Source organism: Nesoenas mayeri (genome assembly GCF_963082525.1).
Source record: "Nesoenas mayeri genome assembly, chromosome: 25".
Lineage (NCBI taxonomy): Eukaryota > Metazoa > Chordata > Aves > Columbiformes > Columbidae > Nesoenas > Nesoenas mayeri.
The window spans coordinates 3801942-3826245 of NC_137549.1; the positions used below are offsets into that span (position 1 = coordinate 3801942).

At 50.6% G+C, this 24304-nt stretch overlaps 1 protein-coding gene across 1 annotated transcript in view; it reads left to right on the forward strand.

Annotated features, from left to right (window-relative positions):
- Window positions 1-335: 335 nt before the first annotated feature.
- Window positions 336-24304, forward strand: part of RFX2 (regulatory factor X2) — a gene marked incomplete at its 3' end in the record, with an annotated part of 37945 nt that continues 13976 nt past the window's right edge. The window contains exons 1-5 of the mRNA XM_080359364.1: window positions 336-387; window positions 16269-16378; window positions 18843-18932; window positions 20406-20485; window positions 21080-21344. Of these exons, the coding sequence (XP_080215490.1) occupies window positions 16274-16378; window positions 18843-18932; window positions 20406-20485; window positions 21080-21344 (540 nt within the window). The 5' untranslated portion in view covers window positions 336-387; window positions 16269-16273. The remainder of the gene's footprint in view (window positions 388-16268; window positions 16379-18842; window positions 18933-20405; window positions 20486-21079; window positions 21345-24304) is intronic.

Consider the following 24304-nt stretch of genomic DNA (forward strand, 5'->3'; position numbering starts at 1 on the left):
CGTTGTCCCCCCCGGACTCGCCCCCGTTCTCCCCGCCCCGCCCGGCCCGGGCCCACACCGGCCCCTCTCCCCCCCCCGCGCCGAAGCGCCAAAGCGCGCGCCAACTCTCCGCCCCGCCTCCTCCCCGCCACTATTGGCCTATCCGCGCCGCGTCCCGCCCCCGCGCTGACAGACAGCCGGCGCGCCAATCGTCGGCCGCGCCCCGCGGCGGAGTGGGCGGGGCCGGGCGGTGACGTAGAGGGAGAGGGTAGCAACAGTTGCCTTGAGACCCGGCGCCAGGCGCCATAGTGACCGTAGCCCTGGAGACTGTTACTTGCCAACGGGAGCAACGCGCGGCCCCGGCGGCCGGAGCGCAGCGCAGCCCGCGGTGCCCGGCGGGGAGGGCAGGTGAGCGGGGGCGCGGCGCCCCGCCGGGGGTGGGGGGGCGGCGGGCCCGGCCGCGGGGGTCCCGCCCGCCGAGGGGTCCCGCCCGCTGAGGGGGCCCGTAGCGGGGTGGATGGCGGGGGGGGTGAGGCGCTTGGCGGCCTCCGTGGGGGTCGGTGAGGCGGGGGGCGGTGCGGAGACCCCCCCGTCCCGCCCCTCCGCCCTGTCCCGGCCGCAGGATTCGCGCCTGGGAGCGTTTCTGCGGGTCCGCCGGCGCTCGGTGCCGCTCGGGGCTCCGGGCGCTCCCCGCGCCGCCCCCGGAAAGTTGGGAGCGGCGTCGCGCCCGGGCGGAGCGGGGAAGGCGACACCGCCCCCGCCACCTCCGGTGCCGCTGCCCGGGGGCACCGCCCGGAGCGCCGCGCTCCCTCCGCGCCCTGCCCGGGAACGGGACCCAGCCCGGGCTCTCCGCTCCGGCGTGGCGGGGCCGAGCCCGGCGGGGCGACCGCATCCCCCCCGCGGGGACCCGGCGGCAGCTCCCGCCGGCACCAACTTCTCCCCGGCTCGTTCTTTCCCCGCTTTAACTCCCCGTTCTGGTTCGGAACGAGCGTTCGAGAACAACCCTGCTTTGCTCCCGACCCCCCTCCCGCCGCCGAGCGAGCCTGTGAGAGCCCAGAGAGTTGGGGAGAGGGGGACCCGGGCCAGGCAGCCCCACTGCCCCCGGTTAACACGCTTTTTACCTCTTCCGTGTCTCCTTTGCCCCCGGACACTCCTCCTCGTCTTACGGGCGCCGGGGGGGGGTTGATTTCAACTCCAGCTCATCATTTGCTAAAACTCTCAAATCCCAGCCCTCACTCTCTTGTTGGACTTAGAAACGAGCGAAAAATTGCAATAAGGCCTATTTTTAAGCTTTAGCCATCTATTCCTGACTTGGTTTCTCCTGTTTGTTTTGAATAAAGTTGTGAAACGAGACTCATCTCCTGTTAAAGCAGGATTTGGTGTATGTGCCTATTTCAAGCGTGAGTTCCTGCAGCCTGATTAAATCTTTCCATTCTTTGACTTAGATACTGAAGTCTTTTTTTGGTTTTGCTATTGAAAGAAGCAAATCTTTCTAATTGAAGAGCAAAGCAGAATAAATAATAATTTTAAAAAATTTACTTGGTTTTTTTGGGGCTTGGAATATCCTTAAGCTGACCACGCTCAGCTTCAGATTCATTTATTAGTCAATGAGGTGTTTTTCATCTGCTCTGACCAAACTTTTCAACTCCCTATCTCGGTTATGAATCATTTGAGAACAGAGAGTAATTGCTGGCTTTAAAAAAACAAATCAGCTTCAAAATATAAGCCTTAAGCTCCCAGAGACTGGGGGGGGTCCTTCTTTGACGTTCTGATTGAGTTTGCTTCAGTCAGTTTAAGATTAATACAACCTTATCTCAGGTTTTATTTTCAAGTGACACGTATAGCGGAAGGCGGTCGATGTGGAAGGGAAAGCTCGGTTACCTGTTTCAGGATGGGTTGAATCAGCCGCTGAAGGTCTTGTTATCTGGTGGGGGAGTCTGGGATGAGCAGAGTTTGACTCCTGGATGGCTGGAGTCAGGTGAGGACAAACCACACTTGTAGGACCAAATTGTGGGTGCTGGCAATCTGACATCGGGGCTGGGATGTGGTGGCTTCGTCAGCAACACTATGTTTCATTTTGAAGATCTTAGTTGATGTGTTTAAAAACCCAGCACATCCCACTGGTTCTTTACCTCTCAGTGTTGCTGTCCCAAGTGACGTGAGTTTTATTTGAATTTTGCGAGGTGTTTTGCATTTGCCTTTTGGTGTATACGCATGTGGGCGTGCTCTGGTTTTTCATTTTAAGCCTTTGGAGTCCCTGTTCTCAAAGCTGTTCCCGTGCTGGCAGGATTTAGAAACACTCATCTTTTCCAGCAGAGTCTGGGTTCTCAGGTAACTTGGCGATCTGGGCCTTGAGGGTGAAAGCGCACACAAAAGCAAGCGAGGGACTGACACTGGAATGTCTTTGTCCCCATTTGCTTTCTGCAAAATGATCCCAGCGCATTTGTGGACGGTGATAAGAGCATCCATTGCCACTGAGCGATGCAAGAGCCAGGTCTGTCCGCCTTCCCAGACAGCCCCTGCTTTGCATTTCCCCGCTGTGCCATTTGCATCTCATGAATTCCTCCCATAGCAGCGTGGCCCTGTCCTGGGGCCCTGCGTGCCAGCTCTCACTGCCGTGGAAGGGTCCGAGCGAGTGTGAAATCATGTTACAGCGACTAGAGAGGGTGTGAGACATGCGGGCAACGCGCCGGGTGCTGCAGCCACGGCCCAGTGCAGCAAATTATCCATTTAGCGCCAGAGCTGCCCTCTCAAAGAGCGTTTCGCTGTTAAATCGTGTGTTGCGCACACTAAGTTACATTCGAAATACACTTTCTGAATATGTTCACGTGTGTAAATCTGAAATGGTAATTTAAGGTCACAATCCTTGAAAACACAAGCAGCCGGTGTCTCCAGTGATGTCAACTGATGCTGCATGTCCTGGCTATTTTTTGGGGGTAAAGTCTCCAGTTGAGAGTGTGAATTGCTACTAAAAGTCACCTCCGTACTTGTTACTTGTTACTCTCCCTGTCACAAAACTTTTTCAGGGCTGCCATAAATGTAAAGCCTCAGTCAGCGGTTAATAACTGGAGCTTTTCCTAGCTCAATCGCAGCAAAATAGATGGCGCCAGTCATTGTCTTTAAATAGTTGCATGCTTGTAGCACGTCAGAGCATTGACAGCTGTTATGTTTAATCACAACATGGTTTTGCTTCTAATACAAGCCTGTAAATGTAGCTCTTTTAGTGTATTCCAGCATATTTTCCCTGTTAGTTTTAGTACTCCGGAGCTAAAAGCGTCCTGCGAGGTGCAGAGTCACAGCGCGGGGAGGGCGATGCTGATTCAACAGGCGCATCTCACCGCTCCGCTTCTCAGCCAAAGTTTCTGCTGGAGGCTGCCGAGTTATATTTAAACCGCGTTTTTCCCTTCTCTCCCTCCCTCGGAACGCATGCCGGCGCAGCTCGGGGCTGGCCGGCCGCCAGCTGGAGCCGGCGCTGCCGCGGTGGCGCGCCCGCTGTGCCGGGGTGCGCGGGGGCTCCCGAGCGTGCCCACTTTGCCACGGTGCCACGGGGGCTCCCACGCGTGCTCGCTTTGCCACGGTGCCGCGGGGGCTCCCGAGTGCGCCCGCTGTGCCGGGGTGCTGCAGGGGCTCCCAAGCGTGCCCGCTGTGCCGGAGTGTGCGGGGGCTCCTACGCGTGCCCGCTTTGCCATGGTGCCACGGGGGCTCTCAAGTGTGCCTGCTGTGCCGGGATGCCACAGGGGCTTCCAAGTGTGCCCGCTGTGCCGGGATGCCACAGGGGCTTCCAAGTGTGCCCGCTGTGCCGGGGTGCGCAGGGGCTCCCGAGCGTGCCCGCTGTGCCGGGGTGCCGCGGGGGCTCCCGAGCGTGCCCGCTGTGCCGGGGTGCCGCGGGGGCTCCCGAGCGTGCCCGCTTTGCCACGGTGCCGCGGGGGCTCCCGAGTGCGCCCGCTGTGCCGGGGTACCGTGGGGGCTCCCACACGCGCCCTCTGTGCCGGGGTGCACGGGGGCTCCTGAGTGCACCCGCTTTGCCAGAGTGTGCGAGGGCTCCCACGCATGCCTGCTTTGCCACGGTGCCACGGGGGCTCCCGAGCGCACCCGCTGTGCCGGAGTGCGCAGGGGCTCCCACGCGTGCCCACTTTGCCACGGTGCCACGGGTGCTCCCGAGCTCCCTGCCCCAGGGCCTGCAGCTCTGTGATCTGGGATTGTGTCTCTGATATTGGAAACACATGCAAGGTTTCCTTCTGTAATCTGTGCCTCGACGCGTGGTATTTTGGCTTATTTGGACTGGCGGGTCTTTATTCCTGTGTTCAAACATTCACAAATCCACCTTATTGTCTGAGAATGTGTCAGCTTTCTCATGTTTAGGCTATTGCTGTCGAAGTAGCGTATGAACTAATTGTGCCATAAGTAAATAAACAGACAGCAAAATATTTCTCCAGCGCAAGCCATGTACCCCTTAATACCCTTTGTGTTCACCTCCACAGGTACCGCGCGAGCTCTGGCTGGGGGTCTCATTAGTAAAAGGCACTAATCAATTCCTTAATGAGGACGGAAAGGAGACATTTTAATATAAAACCGTCTGAGAGTGTGTCTCTTAAAATCTCTGTGTGTGTTTATGCAGGCCCTGGGGCTGTATCTGCCTATGTGGAGATACATGTGTGTTTTATTTTATATAGATAGACACATATATGTATAAAAATATCCCCGTATAGGTACAGATATGCACATTATGCTCACTGAGGGATTTTATTCACATTTCTGTGGTACCCGCGTGTGTCCAGACTGAGGCTTCTGTGCCACCTCAGACTCTGAGCTGTGCCCTAAGGCTTGGATTAGTCTCTGGTCTAGTAAGTCCCACCTTTTTTTCACCTGGACACCACGTCTATCGGTACTTTTAAGCCTGTTTGGGAAACTCTATCTGCTCTGAGCTCTCATTTCCATTAAGGCTTTTTTCCAAGGGCCAGAAAGTTGAGATTTCATTAGAGACATTTTTTGGGGGGAAAAGAGTGATTGGGGGATTCCAGTGTTGGTCTTTGGGCTGTTTTACAGTCCAAAGAAACACACATATATTGTGGATTGAATTTTTCCAGCTGTATTCAAGCCTCATGGCCTTAAAACTCAAGCTTTTTTTCTTAAATGCCACCACCAAATAACTAAATAAATACATCACACATTGCAATCCTTATTCGTGTTCCCTGAAGAATTACTTAATGCTTTGGTGATGAGTCTCTTATTAGTTTATCATTAAGGAATGTTTGTGATAGCTTTCATTTTGGCAGCTCCTTGGTTGGATTTATATGATATTGGGCAAAAAAATGTTCCGCGGGGAACATTTTGAAGGCATCTCCTGCTTTCTAACCACTTTCTTCAGGGCTGAGGATTGAATTGCGTGCTTAGCCAGGACATCAGGTGGCATTTCTGCTGGAGTAAAGTAAATTGTCTATGGGTGAATTTGAATTTCTGCTTTATATCCTTATAGCCCTCCTGGGCTCACAGTGAATTGAAAGCTGGGAAGAACTGGCAGCCTCTCTGCAATAATTTTTATACCTTTTTCTCCATCAGGTTTATAAAATAATATATTCTTTTTGCCTTTGAAACAGGCAGATGGGATCATTTCACATATCATTTGCTAAAGTTTATTTTGACTGAAGTCCGACGGCAGGCAGCATCCCGAGCAAATATTTAAGAATAAAATACCATGTTGCTGACTTACAACTCTGTTGCTGTCAGTTCAAACTAACCCTGGTTACAAAATCGCTCACATTGGCAACAGTTCTGTTAGCAGAGCGGTGATTGTTTGTGTGTAGGATTTTAGACTAGTTGTGGTTTCTGCTGTTCCGTGAATGGGAAGCGTGTTTTGACACCTTCCCCTTCACCCCCTGACTGAACCGTGGGTCTGGACTGGCGCCACCTCCAGAGCCCCAGCTCCCTCAGCCTTTCCTCACACGGGAGATGCTCCACTCCCTGCAGCATCTTGGTGGCTGCGCTGGACTCTCTCCAGCAGTTCCCTGTCCTGCTGGAACTGAGGGGCCACAACTGGACACAAGATTCCAGGTGTGGTCTCCCCAGGGCAGAGCAGAGGGGCAGGAGAACCTCTCTGACCTACTGACCACCCCCTTCTAACCCACCCCAGGTCCCATTGGCTTCCTGGCCACAAGGGCCCAGTGCTGGCTCATGGTCACCCTGCTGTCCCCAGGACCCCCAGGTCCCTTTCCCCTACGCTGCTCTCTAATAGGTCATTCCCCAACTGACCCTGGAACCTGGGGTTGTTCCCACACAGATGTAAGACTCTACACTTGCCCTTGTTATATTGCATTCGATGTGAAATGGGCAGAGTTATTGTGGATTAAGAGATTGGGTTTAATTGTAAGAAGTTTTGTCACCCTCAGCTGTAGCTCGCTATTGCTTTGGAGTGCAGCCCCAACCCAGGAAATCTCTCATCAATTGAAGACCAAATATTTTCTGGCTGGCCTGTATTAGAGAAAACATTTAGCCTGCAAACGTGAATTAAGACGGTGACATGGATGATGAGGCTGCGCTCAGCTGCGGCAAAGGCTCGTTTGTGTATGTGGAGCACAGCGGCGGGGTGGGCTGCAGAGCAGAGCCCCTGGTCCGCACCGCGCAGGAGGCGAAGCAGAACACGCTAGAGCTGCTCCTGCTGGCGCCCGGGCCGAGCAGCACCATCACTCAGCCCGCGTGGGACCTTCCGCCTCCAAAAAGAGCGTCTGGCTCCAGAACGTTCCGCTCCCAGGACCCGCTCTGGACCCGAGCTCCTTCCCCGCTCCTGAGGCGCCATGATCCAGCTCCCGCTCGCCTTGCAGGGACAGGCATTCTTAACATTCCTTCCAGTCTGCATGGGAGCTACACAACATCTAATTACAGTTCTCCACAACAACTAGCCAGCAAATTAACATGATAATGGATCTGAAGGTTTTGTAATTACTCAGAAATGTCACTGAGTACTGGGCTCAGCAGCCTCTGCTGTGCAGCCACCTCCTCCTCCTGCCTTTAGAGTCTTCCTGCAGGTGAAGGATTTGTTATCCTGAGGCCTCATTGTCCTTAGCTGCACCTTCTTGCTCTATCGCAAAGGGCTGTTCATTTGTAATTACCTTCAGGCAGGAGCATCACAAACTTTGGGACCAGTCTGTCAAGGGAAGCTGAATATGTCACTGAATTTATTTGCGGGTCTGAGGTTTCCCTCCCATTTCTAAACCCTGGCGGTTGCCGCTTTCTTTTGTCCTGTCCCAATTTGGATCTTTTTGTTTCTTCAGACGGAACGTCTGCTGAAATAGCTAGAAGAGTTGCCTTTGGCAAAGATGGGGATGCTGCTTGCCAAATGGTGGCAGAACTGGTTCACCCTTAGGGAGAGGAGCAGAAAACCTCGTAGTCTCTCAAATTCTCCCTTGGCATCCTTTCTGCTCTCCACCTCGGGCCCGTCCTGCCAAAATCAAGGCTTTATTACCACGGGAGAAGTTTCCACCACGTCTCACCGCAGAAGGGCTGGATGCATTGGGAGCAGTGGGGATGTTCACGTTGCTTCACTCTGGGCACTAAACTTAAACCTGGGGTTTAGACTTGCTGCGTTACCTGCAGAGACTGGCTCAGAGTAGCTCATCTCCTGCCATACCAAAAATTAGGGTATTTGAATTAGTCATAGGGTATTTGAATTAGGGTATTTGAATTAGCGGATGGCTAATGCTGGGTGCTGGGAATCCTATGTATCCCATAGCGCCTGCATCCTGAGCATCCTGTGGATAAGCTGGGTATATTCAACCCTCAGCCAGCTTTACCTCTGTTTCCAGCCTGGTTTAGCCAGCACCTGGGAAAAGATCCATCTGATGTAAATTGAGGTCGCTGCCTTTATGTTGAAAGTGGGGAAGGAATGAACTAATAGTTAATACTTAATGCATATGAGCAGCAATGCTGCTGGGGTTGCCTAGCAGCCAGTTAGACAAGCAGGAGAATCAAAAGGGCTGAGCGAATGTGGCTGGAGCTGCTTTCTGGGTTTGCGGGTGGAATCTGACCCATGCAGTCCGTTGGGTTATTTTTTGGGAGGGAGAGGAGATGGTGGAATTTCCCACTAATGGATATTTTAGCTCTGCCGGCTCATCCCTATCCACTCCCCCCACCCTCATCTGCTTTTCCTTTTCAGTTTTTCAAGTGTAACTTGGAAAGCTGTTCGCCGAAGGGAGGTGTTGAAGTTTTCTGTGCTTTCTGGAGATGGAATAGGCAAAAAGAATCTCTCCAAGTGACTTTTTCCTTCTCTTCAGCACTGTATCTCTGGGCATCATTAGCATTTCACAGCCTCTTCAGTTACTGCTCAGCACACACAGTAAATGCTGGATAGACTGGAAATAGCTCTTACAGTCACACTTACCATTGCTCTCATTCTTGCAGAAAGTGGATGTACTTTTCGTTTTCTGGAAAGTAAAAGTAGAATGATAATTTGGAAAGAAAAATAAGGGAGGAGGACTGAGCTGCTGTGTGATTGCAAATAAACTGCCCCGTCCCCACGGGGCCAAAAATTCCTCAAAGTGTAAAAGTAGGAGATGAAAATAAGGAAGGCTGACTGTTTAAATGGGAACTTTCTGAAATGGGATTCTGCTTTTCGCTTTTCCAGTGAAAGCTGGGCAGCTGGAAACCCTTTTTCTTGTGGGAGTAACAGGACTCCAGCAACTGAAACCCTGAAACCCCCGGAGCATCTGCAGATGAGGTGTCAGCTCTCCGTTCTCATGGGTTTTCCTCACGCCAGCCATAACTTTTGAGCGTATTAAAGCAGGAATGAGGACACGTAGCAGAGAGGACTGCAATGAGAGGAAATCTTTGGCCTAATTTGCCCATCTTAATGGGGAATAAGAAGTGTCTCTTTCAGGGCAGCCTGGGCGCTTTTACACCCTGCAGTGAGTCCATAGGTGTGGGGTCAATGCCAGTGAAAGTATCAGGGTAATTTTGGTGGAGGAACCAAGGAACAAGGGGGTCTAGACAGTGAGTTTGGGCTTATTTCGCAGGCTGGCATTGGAGTGAGACCGGAGTTATCAGGAGATTGGTCATGTTGATCTGATCTTGCTCTGCTTTCCTCTCAACCACAATTATCTCTTCGAGTCCTTTACTTGGCCAAACGTCGCGATGCTAAAGCATCATTTAACCATATTTCGCACAGCTTGGAGACTGAAGTCTACCATAAGGCAATAGGGAAGTTAAGTTAAGGAGCTTATTTTGAGTTTGCTTTTTTCTATACTGAGTGCAAATGCTCCCAGATCACCCCAAACAGCTGCGAACGGAGCATATTTTATCCCTTTCCTGGGCAGACTCTTCAAGTTATGACACTTCTTAATGTTAAGTTGCCAAGCGATGCCGAGCTCTTGGCTGTGTTACACGAGTGTCTGCTCTCTGAATGCTGCTCTGAACATCACCAAAAACATCAGCTGCTTCTTTCAAAACGTTCCTGGGTCTATGGTTCCCATGCAAGAGACACGCGAGTGCCCCGAGCAGGACATCAACGCTGTGGTCTGTGCCTTTAGTCGATAAACTGCACAGAAACACCAAAGGAAGCACTAAAATCCCCCCACACCGGGCAATCAGCAGCTTCAGTAACGAGCTTTATCCTTGGTCACTGGAAGCTGAAGTGATGCCGGTGCTGGAGCTTCGACTGAAAAGCTGGAGGGACAAATTCTGCCCTAACTCTGCTCCTGCTCAGTTCGGGAGCCCGTGACAGCAGCGTGTGGCTTTAATGCCGATTAGCAAGCGCAGCAGAACTTTTATGTTTTAGATCATATGACAATGACCTGTTTCCACCAGCCCAACAAAAGCTTCTGTCTATTATTTATTTCCACAGGGAGCAAGCTCTCCCTTCAAATCCTCGGAGTGGTTATACATTTTTGCTTAGCATGAGTTCCCTCTAATTTTAATGTAAAAAGATGTAAAGTAGAGAATCTAAATGTGATTCCCATGTTTGTGGAACTAGACGAAAACATCTTTCTGGTGAGTTTCCCCTCTTCATCAAACCAGAGGACGCTGAAAAACCACACGCGCTCTCTCTTCTAAGCTAAATCCTGCTTGAAAGGCATCGAAATTCTGCTGGAAAACTTCTAGGAATTTACAAATAGGTGGAAGAAAATGAAGTTGCAAGGGTGCTGGTGTTTGCTCAGGGAGTTGTGTGTGTGCGGGTGGCTCTGGCCATGCAGCAAACCAGGGACACGGGGGTATGCAGAATTCCTGGTCACCACCTTCTCCAAAAGAGGTTAACCGCTTAATAATATTTTTAAGCAAACAAACAAACAAACAGCTTCCTTTCCTGGGCATCTGCTTTGAAGAACTCTATCCAGCCCGTTAATCCGTTTATTCTGAACTGACAATTAAATAAAAGGAAAATAAAACCAAAACAAAGCACCAAACCCCGCAACCCTCCCCCCGCTTTCCCTCCCTTCGCAGTTACTATAGCAAAGAAATTATTTGTCAGTCCTCCCGGCCTTCTGAAAATACCCGCTGACATATTTAGTGCGCGTCGGCTGGGATGTTTGGTTTGGGAAGCCTCCCCGCGTTGCCTGGCAACGCAGCTGGACCCGCGGGGACCGCAGGGACCATGGCAACCGCTGTTGCTCCCCAAACAGCGCAGCCCCGCATCCCCCGGCACCGGCATCGCGCTCCGGGTGGGCTCGGGCTCCTCGGGGGGTCCCCGTGTCCCCCGTAACCCCTCCGAGCAGCCTTGGAATTAGGACTGAAGCCAGTTCCACCCCCACCACACCGCCATGAGTTTATGATTCAAGAGGATTTAAATCTTCCCCCTCCGCTCCACGGACTCTGCGCAGCCCTGATCCGTCAGCGCTGGGCTCCTAACGCGCAGCTTTGCCTTGCCCGCTTGTTGAATGGGTAACAGCCATTGTTTCCTGGGTGTGATGTTAACCCTTCTCGGGCCAGACGGGAGCGTGGGCGGAGGGGTCTGTCCCAAAATCCTGCCCACAGGAGTTTGTTGCCTGGATAAAAGATACAGCTGAGTTAATTCCAATTCAGCAACAGTCCATTCTCTGTCATTGAGAGGCTGCAAAGCATTAGTGTGCAGTTGTTGCAAGTCTTTATTTTCTCCCTTTTATCTAGAATATGGTCTGTGCTATTACTATCGCCAACAAACATACAGCAGCGCCTTTCTGCAAGTGCAGAATATTCAAATTCATCTTCCCAAATTGCATTTCTAGGGCATCTAAAGCAGCCTCCTCGTTTCTTTGCCTTTCCAGGAAGAACTGCATTTCTCTAGATAGTTTGTGTCTACTATTTGGGGCCTCGTTTAGCCCTGGAGTCTGCGGCACCCGTCACCAATAGCTCTATAAACCTCCAATGGCCACAGGAAAAAACAAAACAGCTGTAAAATCGCAGATGAAACCGTCTCTTCTCTGAACGGCCACAGTTTATGTTTGTGGCTTGTTCCGCTTAACGTCGTTAAGTGCCCCAATGCTTGTGAATGGTACTATATAAATAAATAACAATATGCTGAACTGTGCTGGCGGTTCCTTCTGTATTTGCTGTTGCCAGACAGGTGTGATGGAGCTGCTGCTGCCGCCCCAGATGTGGAGGAGACACCGCAGCACATCTGCCCTTCACACTGACACTGGTCAACCTTGAGGCCATCAAAAGGATTGTCTGGTCTAAACAAGTCAAAAGTGATGGCTGATGCGCATACAGGTTCAAATTAAGCTGATCTCTTGGAATTGATTTAAAATAAATGACATATTCCATAACTTTCTGTTGTAGGGTGAACTATAAAAACGGGTCTTGCAAAACCACAGGTTTGTAGTTCCTTGATCCAAAATGAGCCCGGTTTAGTCAGGATGAGCTGTACCACGTACCCAGGATCATCCTGGGAACATGACAGACTGCAGGGGTCGACTCGCCAGATGTTCTGGTTTGTTTAACAGTGGAAACTTTGCAATTCATCGTAGAAAGGAGCCTTTGGAATGCTCTTGTGTCAGATTTGTGTTTCGCACACTGTGTTTCCCCTCTTGAATCACAACCCTGGGAAATCCCTACAGCGCACATATTAAAAATAGGGGGAAATGATTCATGTGAGCCCAAAACTTGTGCTTGCTTTCACCAGACAGCACTGATGTGAATGGGAGAGGCCTGGACTTGGTGTAGGACACGGTGATGATTCCTCCTCCAGCTGTGAACGCGCCCTTGCTGCTCAGCATATATCACCACACTTTTCCTTGGGTGGTGTTATTTGCCATTGTTGTAACAAAACCTTTCTAAAGCTGAGATTTAGCTAGTTAATAGGAAAGGATATTGAGATTCAAGCATTTGCTGTCAGGGTTGTCCTGGGCTAAAAATCTGGGGGCGGTCCAACTTTTTCTTAAGAGCAAACAGCTGGAACTTGTGCAGGTAAATCTGTGAGAGGCTGCGGGTGAAATGCAGCATGGCAGTAAATACCCTGCGTGCTGCTCCCTGTGCTTCTGAGCACCAAGAGGGGATCACTCTGATCTGAAGGAATCCAGTCCTGGATTTTGCCACTTGGAAAGTGTTTGTGTTATTCACAGGATCCCAGAATGTCAGGGGTTGAAGGGACCTGGAAAGCTCATCCAGTGCAATCCCCCCATGGAGCAGGAACACCCAGATGAGGTTACACAGGAAGGTGTCCAGGTGGGTTGGAATGTCTGCAGAGAAGGAGACTCCACAACCCCCCTGGGCAGCCTGGGCCAGGCTCTGACACCCTCACCAGGAACAAGTTTCTTCTCGTATTTAATTGGAACCTTTTGTGTTCCAGTTTGCACTCATTGCCCCTTGTCCTGTCACTGGTTGTCACCAGCAGAGCCTGGCTCCATCCTCCTGACACTCCCCCTTTCCATATTGATCCCCAGGAATGAGTCCCCCCTCAGTGTCCTCTTGTCCAGCTCCAGAGCCCCAGCTCCCTCAGCCTTTCCTCACACGGGAGATGCTCCACTCCCTGCAGCATCTTGGTGGCTGCGCTGGACTCTCTCCAGCAGTTCCCTGTCCTGCTGGAGCTGAGGGGCCCAGACCCACAAAGAAAATGGGACGGGATTTTGTGTGCGAGGGAGATTTGCAATGTTACTTTGCCCGTGTTCAGGTCTGAGATCCGTGCACGTGGGGTTTGTCCATACGCTGCTGCCAGCAGCATTAAACCATCACGGCTTCTGCTGCTGTGAGCTGGCTCTGCGGAAGCTCCAGACCCCCAATGCTCTCCTGTGCCGCTCTGAGAGCCGCTCCTAAAGAAACAGCAAAGCTCGGTGACCTGCTGCTACACAGCAATCACGTGTGTGGATATCTATTACTTGACTCGATTCCATGCAATCTAATTAAACACGGGGTGTATATTTGGATTTTGGTATATTATTAACTTTTGCTAATAAAAGACATTTCCAAATTTGTATTTTTCCATGAGGACCGGGTTTCTGAAAAAACAAAAAGCACAGTTCTAGTGCCTGCTGCCCTTGAAACGTGTGTTTGGGGTTTATCTGTGTTTCCAGGTAACTAGAGCTCTTAGACAAGCAGTGTTTGCTCCTGTTTTAAATTAATTTAACCTAATCAGTGGAAGGCTCTGGTGCCTTCTCTGTTTATAACATTTTGAAGCGATGTAATAAGCAGCCTCTCCAGAATCAGCTTATTACCAGGTTCCTTGCCATATTTGCTTCCCCTCTCCATCCCCTCCACTTACCACCGCCCATTAAAAGGCTGGAGGTTGTAACACGCGGTTCAGGGCACTTTTTAGAAGAAACCGCTCCCGTGTCAGCTCGGGTTGGTCTGGAATTGCTGTTTCAGCGCCATGGGATGTGCAGATGGCGCAAATCTCTGCCCCGGGCGCCGCGGGAAGGGGACACTGGGTTTGGAGGGGCTGGTTGTGAAAATAGGGTGGCGGGGAGAGTGATATTCACTTCAAACAGTGACATTTTCCTCTAGTATAAAAATACTAAGCAGGTCATCTGCAATGACCCCAGCAGCGAGCCCAGGCCTGGGGAAGGCAGGGACTCACATCCTCTTTATTTTGAAGTCTCAGAGCTGCCTCGGTAGCTGCTGGTGCTTCCACGTCCCACAGAGCCCCGACCAGAGCGAAATAAAGGGAATATTTCTCCCATCAGCTGCAGTTATTCAACATTTGAGGTCTTGCCGTTTAAGCTCCGAAAGGAGCTGATAGTTTATATTAACAGCGTTCTGTGGAAAAATACTTGCAGTTCCTCCCGGTGTCCTGGATGGCAGAACCGCAGCGCAGAGCGAGCGCCATGGGGCACCTTCATTGCTACCGAGGCGTCTCCCATCAGCCCCCCATCCTTTCCCAGTTGCTTTTTGGGAGCTGAGACGCTGGTGCGGATGCTGCTGCTGCTTTTCCTCCTTGGCCCTCGCAGGAGGATTCTGTATGGTATCTGCCACCCTGTCCTTTTCCCCCCCATCTCACTGCAAACTTAGATGTGAAAAATACTTCAAGCTGCTCCTCTTATCTCTGTTTTCCCAGCGTTGTGCGGCTGATGTGGGCAGGCGAGGTTAACAAAGGCTATTTACAAGAAGGCGACGTGGCTTATGAATGAAACGGTGACAACTGGAGTTTTTATCAACCCTCAAGGCTTGTAATATGACCGCGTGTCTTTCTCACACACATTCAGGCTCTGACAGCCCCTGGGGACACTGCTCCAAAAACCCCTCACCTGGGGAGCATCGTGGCTTTTTTAGGAGGGGAAGCTTGAAGCCCCGGGACGGGGAAACATCTCATCCAAGGTCACAGGGCGAGCTGGTGGCAGAACCAGAAATAGCGCCCAGAAGTTATTAGGGTTTTTTTTTCTGTATTTCCTTTCCTGTCACCGCTGTTTGCTTGGATACCGAGAGCTGTGTGTAAACAGAGCGTTGCCGGAGCGCGGCAGCCTTGTTATCTGGTTCACTCAGCGATGATGCAACCTGGAATCCAGATTTTTGCAATGCTTTCCCCACTCCTGACGCTGCCCTGACATCACCCGGGCTTTAAACTTGTCTCTACCTGAAATGCAAATGTCTGACTAAGGCTCTTCTCATCTGATTTTATTCCTTTTTTCCCCTTGGTAACACATAATGGACTTGTCTTTTTGTTCTTCTTAAGCCAACAAGGAGCCCTGGAGCTGAGAAAGTGGCTGCTGATCCTGTGAGCCACCAGCAGCTCTGTTGGCTCTTAATTACGTTCTCTGTGCAAACTCCCCGGTAGCGGGGGAGTTGCTAAGCCGTCAGACTTTCACCCGCTGTCAGAAGCCACGAGACACCTTTTAATAGCTGCTGTGGGTCAGTGAGAGGGCCCCAGCGTCCTCCCCAGCCGGGAGCGGGAAGCAAACGTGGCTGGGATGAACCACTCTTAGATCAGATTGAGTGGAAGGCAGCAAACCTTAGATCTTTGGGAAGGATGACCAAGGCCCCCATAAAACTTCCTCCTCTGCGGGAGGTGAAAAATGAGCTTGAAGGAGAGCGGTGAGTCCTTTCTCGGGTGTTTGCTTTAGGGATGCGGCACAACTGCCAAAGGCAGCCGAGCCCCGCAGGACGACTGGGGAGGTACAAGAGTGTTCCTCACTTTGCACGTACAGCTCCGAGAAGAGAGAAGAGCAAGACTTGGGATGCCACATTCCTTCTTCTCCTTGGAAGCCGATGCTCCATTAACACTCTGGAGCTCTGGCTCGGGTGCCAGCTCGCAGGGTAGTCGTGCTCCCAGGATGCTGGCAAAGCTTTTTAGCACCTTGCAATGGTTTCTCAAAGCGTAGGAATTTGGTTTAGGTTGTCAGCTTTTCATCAGTACCAATTAACATCTTCACCAGCTCAGGTTGCTCAGAGCCCCGTCTGGCCTGGCCTGGGATGTCTCCAGGGATGGTTCATCTACCCCCTCTCTGGGTACCTGGACCAGTGTTATAGCATTAGTTGTGATTATAAACCCAAACTGACCACCCCGGTTTGCAATCGAAAGCGTTATCTGAGCTCCAGGCCGTTAAACCTGATAAGGCAAGAGAGAAAAAACCATTTTTAAAATAAGCCCTTACTCTTCCAGATCTAAGTTACCCTCACTATGACACAATAATTTTCCAACGCTACTTTTTGGTTATATTTAGCAACGTTTTTTTCTGTTCCTTCCCTCTCCTTTCTGTGGAACAATTGTGCAACTTTCTTTTTTTCTTAATCTAATACCGTATTAAAATTAGCTCCAAAACGAGCTCTGTGCGTAGGAAGGTAGCTACCTTCCTTCCCTGCATCTTCCACGGGGGTTTTGCTCCCGCTGGGCTCCCGGGGCGTTCTCGGGGTGTGTGGCTGTGTTTTCCTGGCTGATGTCCCTGTTCTCTCCACAGTGAGCATGCAGAGCTCAGAGCCCGGGTCGGACGCGGCAGCTTCGGTGGCTCTTCACCCATCAGCCTCAGCCCAAGCCCCGGTGGTGCAGCCGGTGCCGGCGTCTCAGCAGGTAATGCGTGCCCAGCTGGGAGTGCCGTTGCCATGGAGAACAGACCTGTTTTCCTGGCAGATGTGTTTTAATCCGGGGGTTTTATACCGTTTATTGTTAATCGGCTCATCGAGGTAGTGGGGAGAACCTGTTGCTGGACTTTGTGTTGCTAAAGGCTGTGGGTATTTCATGCAAGCTTTAAAATGTGGGGTTGCGATTTGAACTTAGCACGCTTCCTGCCAGTTTGGTGTTTGCTTCAGTATAATATCCTGTTGTCATTATTTGGTGTGTCAATAAAGGCAGGGTGGAGGAGCCACGTGCTGGTCTCGGCCTTTGGTAGATCCTGACATTTCAAATCGGGGAGGGGAGGCTTGTGATTCATGTACATGCACACAAAGCACTTGGGAGGTCTCTTGATAAAAGAGAAATGCTAGAATAGCTTCAGCTGATGAACCAAAACCACCTAATGCAAAACGGGAAGGGTTAAGTAAAACTGGTGCCTTTTTAATCCTTTTGAGGAACTATCAAAAGAAGTTTCTGTCTCAGGAAGCTGGAGGAATAAGAGGATGGGTGGGTGTAACTTGGCTACACCCTTCTCTCCAATTCCCAAGTGAGCAGAAGTAGCTGCCATTGGATGCTGATGAAAAGAAATAATTAAAAATAGTGGTAGGAGCATTCGATTCACCAGGAGACGTGGACATTTGCATCGTGTGATTCCGTCTGTGTTTGGCCAGCTCTCCATCGTCTTTCAGCCTCCCCATTTTTGGTGTCTCTGGATAATGTTTTTTGTTTGTATTATAATGACGTGGATACTGCTGATCAATAGCGTTGAGTCTCTCGGGGATCGTCAGTCATTAGTGCAAATTGGACTGTGACAACGTGGTAAAGAAGTTCACAAAACCCACTGGCTTTGGATTCTGGAATTACCCATCCAGCCTTTGCCGGCGCTGTGGTCATGACACGAAGCATTGAGTGGAACTCCATGGCTGAGGGAATCCCCATTGAGTGGAACTCCATGGCTGAGGGAATCCCCAGAGGACTGTGGAAGATCCCTGAAGAGGAGCATCCCCAGCCCTCCGGTCCCCCCAGCAGGACATGGGACGTCCCAGGGATGAGCTACGGGCAGCACGAAGCCGAAGCCTTTGGTGGTGTGGATCACTGGTCTGCCTTTCACTGCCAGAGGAGGCTCTGTGAACACGATGGCCTCGTCTTACAGGTTGGGGATGATTCATTTTGCGTGTTGGAAGGTGATAGGAGCAAACGAACAGGTGATGACAAACTCCACAGGGAGCTGAGCCGGGCAGCTGTGCCACAGCTGTGTCCTTTGGTAAAAGCAATGACAGAGAATGGGTAAAAAGCAGGAGAAAGGAGCAGATCTTGATGAGACCTTGGTGTAGGTGGCACCATCAAGACCTGACTTAAGAAAGGGCGTTTAATGTTCTCCTCGTGCACTGGTTAGAGCCTCTTTTGGAGAGAAAATGGGCAAAGTGATGCCTGGCCTAAGTGTCTGTGCCCTGTCACCAGCTCAGCTGCAGGATGTCCCGTGTGTGCGGACGCACTGGAGGTCAGCCTGGGCGCTGGGGATGCAATCTGGGCAATTAGCACATCCCTACACTTCTGCAAGAATGTAATTTCTAGCTTGTTACAAAGAGCATGTCGGGACAGTGTAAAAGGGCTAAAAATCATGAATATATATGTGTCAGGTAGCCAGAAATTGTCAAAGTCATTTCTTACTCTCGTTCCGGTAGCCCAGGCTCTGTTCCCACAAGCATCACTGAATCGTTTCTTTCCATCCACCACGTCCCCGCGGTTGTTTGGCGGGATCTGCAAGGTGCTGAGCGCTCCATGAGCCATGTGTCCAACCTCCAACTGAACGCTGAGCGCAACTAAAGAGCTGGGAGATGATGGGAGTGACACAGGGGAGAGGCGGAGGACACAGCGGCCACCGCGAGTCAGCGCAGAACGTTTCTGTGCCTTTGGTGACACTGCAGGGAGCTGCAGAACTGTTCAGAAATTCAGAACCATCTGAGCTGTGGTGCTGGTAGAAACCGCAAGGGCTGTGGCACCTTGGAGGCCGCGATTCCACATCGCAGGAGGCAGAGAGTGGTTTGGTACAGCAGCTGTAAGAGAAGTGTTGCAGCCCTAAGAGGAAAATGTGAACGTGTGAGGGGTGGTTCTCGTTTAGTGATGACTGAACCTCACGTTGAGCTCCTCCCGTCAATCAGCTGGGTGCTGTTATTTCCTTGGGTGGAGAATTAAAGATGATCCGTGTCAGAAAATGTGGATCCAGCTTTTCCCAGGTTCAGAGGACTGAGTTCAGGCTGGTGTCCGGTGCAGGTTATATTGGACGGATGGTTCCGCAGGGATGCTCAGTGAGGGGTGTTGGTGCCGGGAGTGGGAGACAAGCTTCTTTGCAAGAGAATACCTGATTCACCTGTGTTACAGACTGAAAATAAGTGTATCTTACCGTATTTTCTTCTTTCAGAGGGTTTTGGTGCAAGCAGCAGGCTCGGCTCCCAAAGGAGCGCAGATGCAGCAGATCTCTGTTCCCAGAGTTCAGCAGGTTCCTCAACAGGTAATATCTGCAGTGAGACACCGGGCAGGGATCCCCTGTCAACAGGACCCCACGTCCCATGTGACACTTGAAACTGTGCCAGACGGCTGCTTAGAATCACAGAATCACAGAATGGACTGGGTTGGAAAATACCTCAAGGATCATCCAGTCCAAGCCTTGGTCCAACTCCAGCCCATTGACCAGATCATGGCACTAAGTGCCATGGCCAATCTCAGTTTCAAAACCTCCAGGGCCGGTGAGTCCAGCACCTCCCTGGGCAGCCATTCCAATGCCTGACCACTCTCTCTGCACAGAATTGCTTTCTCATCTCCAGCCTCAATTTCCCCTGGCAGAGTTGAAGCCCATGGCCCCTTGTCCTATTGCTGATGCCTGGGAGAAGAGCCCAATCCCCACCTGGCTACAACTGCCCTTCAGGTAGTTCTGGAGAGTGCTGAGCTCAGCTCTGAGCCTCCTCTTCTCCAGACTAAACAAGCCCAGCTCCCTCAGCCTCTCCCCATAGGGCTTGTGTTCAAGTCCCTTCCCCAGTCTTGTTGCTCTTCTCTGGACCCGCTCCAGCACTTCAATCTCTTTCCTGACCTGAGGGGCCCAGAACTGGACACAATGCTCCAGGTGTGGCCTCCCCAATGCATGCTCTTAATTGAAGAGTTGTGTGCAATTAGAGAATTGGAGATCACTGCAAGAGCAGCTTTCTCCATCTCTCCCTTTCTTAGAGAGTTGGCAAAAGAAACTCCCGAGGTATTTAAAGTTTGGAAAGAACCTTTACTGTAGCAGTTGTCTTTGAAGATTCAATGGATGCTTTTAATTGCCATTGAAAAGCCGCCTTCCTCTGTAAAGATTTTTTTAGAGGCAAAGTGTTGGGGATGGTTTTTAATGACACAAATAAACATACTGGTCGCGTGTGGCTTCATAGAAAGGCTCAGTGACAGAAAGTCATGCAAGTGTTTTTATTTATCTGACCTTTGCCTTTCGCTGTCCTTGTTTCCTAAGAAACCGGGTGTCTGTGGTGCTGCTTCATGTGGACAGAGAATCTGACTCTCTTGACTTTTTCCTTTAGCCGTTTTTGATTTGGTTGCTCGGTTTCAGAAAAGAAAACACCCAAAACCTGAGAGAGAGGGCAAGTGCATCCCCCGCCAAGCACGGCCAAGGGGCAGCACGCCCATGGGCTCTGCAGGAACAGGGCAGCATGGTTTCCCCCTTGTTACCCTGAGACGCATGTGCTGAGGAAACCCAGCTCCATCGTTTCCACTGCTCACGGAGCAACTGCTTATTTATTTATTTCCATTTGACCTTTTAAAACAAATCTGTCCTTTGGGATTCCAAAGTTTTGTTTGCTTTGTTTTGCTGCTTCTTTGCAAAAGAAAGCCTAAATGTCAAGGTAAGGTTGGAAGTTTCTTAAGGATGTAAGATGCAATTTCTCCTGCTTTTCTTAGGCAATAACATATCCCTAACTCAAGTTTCTGATGCTTGTTTCAGGTGCAATCCGTGCAGCACGTATATCCATCGCAGGTCCAGTATGTGGAAGGAGGAGAAGCCGTTTATACCAATGGAACCATGTAAGAGTCTCTTGTTGGCTGTAGCAGAGCCCTGGTCCCCCCCAAGCAGGTTGAGCCCTTTGGTCCTCCCAGGATTCATTTCCCCCAAAATAGGCCATACCCCAAAAATAAGCCCTAGCGTGATTTTTCAGGATTTTTGAGGATGCTCAAAATATAAGCCCTACTCAAAAAATAACCCCTAGTAACAGTTTATTTTAAAAGTCAATTTAAATAGCGTCCAGGCACCTGTACATGTAAAAAAGTAAAATGAATTGGCAATAGAATGCAGCAGGAAAGATGTGACAGAATGGGATGCCATTACTATATTTGAATAAATGTTGATTTTTTTTTTCAAGAATAAATGTGGGTGGTTGTTATGGAAAAATAAGACATTCCCTGCAAATCAGCCCTAACACATCTTTTGAAGCAAAAATAAGACCCTGTCTTATTTTCGGGGAAACAGGGTACAGCACAGGTTTCCATTTGAACGGAGCAAATCCCACCGGCATAGGAGTCAGGTTTTTTGAAAGGTGGTGCAGATATTGGAAACCATTGTCCGTGCGATTAGACCCACATGCTCCTCTCCACCTGCTGACCCTCTTATTCCTTCGACAGACGAGCCGCCTACTCGTACAGCACCGAAGCTCAGATTTACGCCCCCAGCAGCGCCGCGTCCTATTTCGAAGCGCAGGGCGGTGGAGCTCAGGTGACTACAGCGGCATCTTCTCCTACAGCCATTCCCTCTCACAACATGGTGGGCATCACCATGGACATTGGGGGAAGTCCGATCCTCTCCGGCTCGGGAGCCTATCTCATTCATGGGGGGATGGAAAACACTAGACATTCTCTGTCACATACTTCACGCTCCTCTCCAGCAACGGTATGTAGCTCTGCACATGTTGCAGCTCGGGGGCCAGGAATTAGTCCAAGGGAACTGAAAAGCCTTCAGATAATCAAGCGTTAATCACTGTGTATATGTCTGTATAAGGTGCCGTGCAAAGGAGAGAATAGACACTGGTGTACGAGGGGTGTTTCCCAGCGGGAGCTGGGGATGTCTCTCTGGCCGCTGGGCTGGCCAAGCGTTCCGAGTGGATCACTGAGATTACACAGAGAAAATTCTTGGGGATTCTTTTCTTCCCCCCAAGCAAAATGCTTTGGCTTTCCAATTCGAAAGATATATTTTTAGTTATGAAGACACCTGAAAAACCCATCATTAAGACAGTGGCTAATTAGCACATAAGCTATGTCAAGCTGATCATGCCAAATGCACAGTGATGGAAAAGTCTTTGTGTATTCCTCCTACACCATTGTGTATTCTGTCCATACCGTGTGTTACACAAAATGTATTTTAGGGATAATACTAATCAAGCAGAAATGGTTTAAAGCTCCATTCTTTTGACTTGTGTCGAGGTGCCGGGTTGCTAGAACACATCTGTCCAGCTGTGCGGGACTTGGGGAGATGCAGGTATTACCCCCAAACCAGCCTTTCTGCAGCGTTTACCTGAGAATCTCCCACCCCCGTGCAGCAGCTGCTGCCAGGAGGGCTCGGAGCTGCTTTGCTGGGACAACGTTCACCTTCCTTTCCAGCCCAACTTCTGCGTGTTTATATGTTTGTATGGAAACACCATTACAAATGTGGGTGTAATTCAGTGGATGTGGCCAGATTTTAAAATGTGAACAGCACCACCCAGGGAGAAAAGCAGGAGCTGTTTGCTGCTGAGTACTCTTGAAAATCCGCCTGGTTCGGCGTACGCTCTTTTCCCATTAAGTTTTAGAATATAGACTGAAGGTTTTTTCAATCTTTATGCCTTGAAAGGTCGCCTTTGATCCTGGAGTAAATGTGCTCTACCTTGGGTAGAACTAGGGGAGAGTCCTTAGCTTTGGGTGGAAATGACAGATGCATCTGGATTAGCTGGGGCTTGTTTCTTGTGTGAGAACTCTGCGTATTGTAACTGTTCATAATGAAAAGCCAGCACTGATTTTTGCTCAAGCTGGTTATTCTGAAGGGAGTAGCTGCTGATCTTGTCACCTCGTATCACCTCTCAGAGCTGCACAATGTTACTCTTGGCCTTTGGTTTTCATTTTTATTTTAATTTCCATGGCGATGGGCAAAATGTAAAAGCCCAAGTAGAATACGCGTCAACAGAAATGTCCCATGAGCAGATTTAGTGTGTAACTGTTTATCGCACAACATAAAGCTGTTCAGCAAAACCAAAAATAAATTAGGAAGTGACCTTTATGAAATAAATTCACTCTGTGAATACTTTCTGAAGGTATTTTAACAAGGAATGTCCGTGGCTCTTGTGCAGGGGCTCGAGAGGGTGAAATGGTGCGTGGCAGCCACAGAATCACAGAATGTTAGGGATTGTCAGGGGTTGGAAGGGACCTGGAAAGCTCATCTAGTGCAATCCCCCCATGGAGCAGGAACACCCAGATGAGGTTACACAGGAAGGTGTCCAGGCGGGTTGGAATGTCTGCACAGAAGGAGACTCCACAACCCCCCTGGGCAGCCTGGGCCAGGCTCTGCCACCCTCACCCCAACAAGTTTCTTCTCATATTTAAGTGGAACCTCCTGTGTTCCAGTTTGCACCCATTGCCCCTTGTCCTGTCCCTGGTTGTCACCAGAAGAGCCTGGCTCCATCCTCCTGACACTGCCCCTTTCCATATTGATCTCCATGAATGAGTCCCCCCTCAGTGTCCTCTTGTCCAGCTCCAGAGCCCCAGCTCCCTCAGCCAGGAGAGAACTATGTCTGTGCGTGGTGTTCAGCTCTTCCAGCACAGAGCAGAGCGGGAGGGGACCCAGCAGGGCCACGATAACCACTTTAAACTTCACATGATAGTGTGTGGACAGATACTGGAAGGTTTAAGGAAGCAATGACCGAATCAAATCAATGGGTAGCAACATGACTTTTTGTTGCAATGTCTTGCTTAAGCAGAGAATAGGAAAGGCTGGAGAGGCTGTAGCCCTGGCAAAAGGGAACAGGATTAAGAGTTTGTGGACAGAAAGCAAAGTACAAGTGGTGCAGATGGAGCCAAGGAAGCCGCAGTGTTTGCACGTGGCCTCAGGGCTGTGGTGCGAAGGGGTGGATGTCAAAGCGCAGCGAGGGTTTGGAGGGCACTGGGTGCTCGAGACCTCGAGAGCATCCTCAGAGGAGAGCGGGACCGGGGAGCGCTGCAGGACGAGCCGCAGCGCCAGAGCTGCCTCGGAGCTGCGGTGTTTGGCGATGACTGTGCGCACACTCAATAAAATCTTCCAATATTGAAAGAAAATCATCTTCCCTATCTGCTGGAATAACGATCTGCTCCACCAAATGGGCTGAAACAGCGCATCCCATTCTGTGCCAGCAGAGCACTATTAATCTTCATTTAAATTAGGCTATAACAACTGAGGAAATCCTTGAGAGCTCCCATAAGTGGGTCCTCAGAGCTCCTCACCCCCACGCAGGGCTGTTGAAGAGCTTTTAGTCCTTCCCGTTCTATTTTTTCCTGCAGACTCAAGGTGTTTATTTGGACAGGGCAGTTACCGCAATGCTGAAGGACAAGGACGGGCAGCGTTTCTATGCTTGAGTAAGGGGTGTTGCTCAACGAGCAGGGGAAGGAAACGGTGTCTCCCCCAGCACTGACTCATTTCCCCAAGGCTGCAGCAGCAAGCGGCTTCCGTTCCTTGTTGTGCATTGCGTTGTGCTAAACACTTTCCTCCAAAAAAACCAAACCCAAAGTGACACCCAGCCCTAGGCTGACCCTGTTGGAACTCAGTGGTCACTTCTCCACGACTTCTGGATGGAAACAGAGGGATGTGAGCTGGAGGTGCTTGGGCAGAGTATCATGTTGAGACACAGA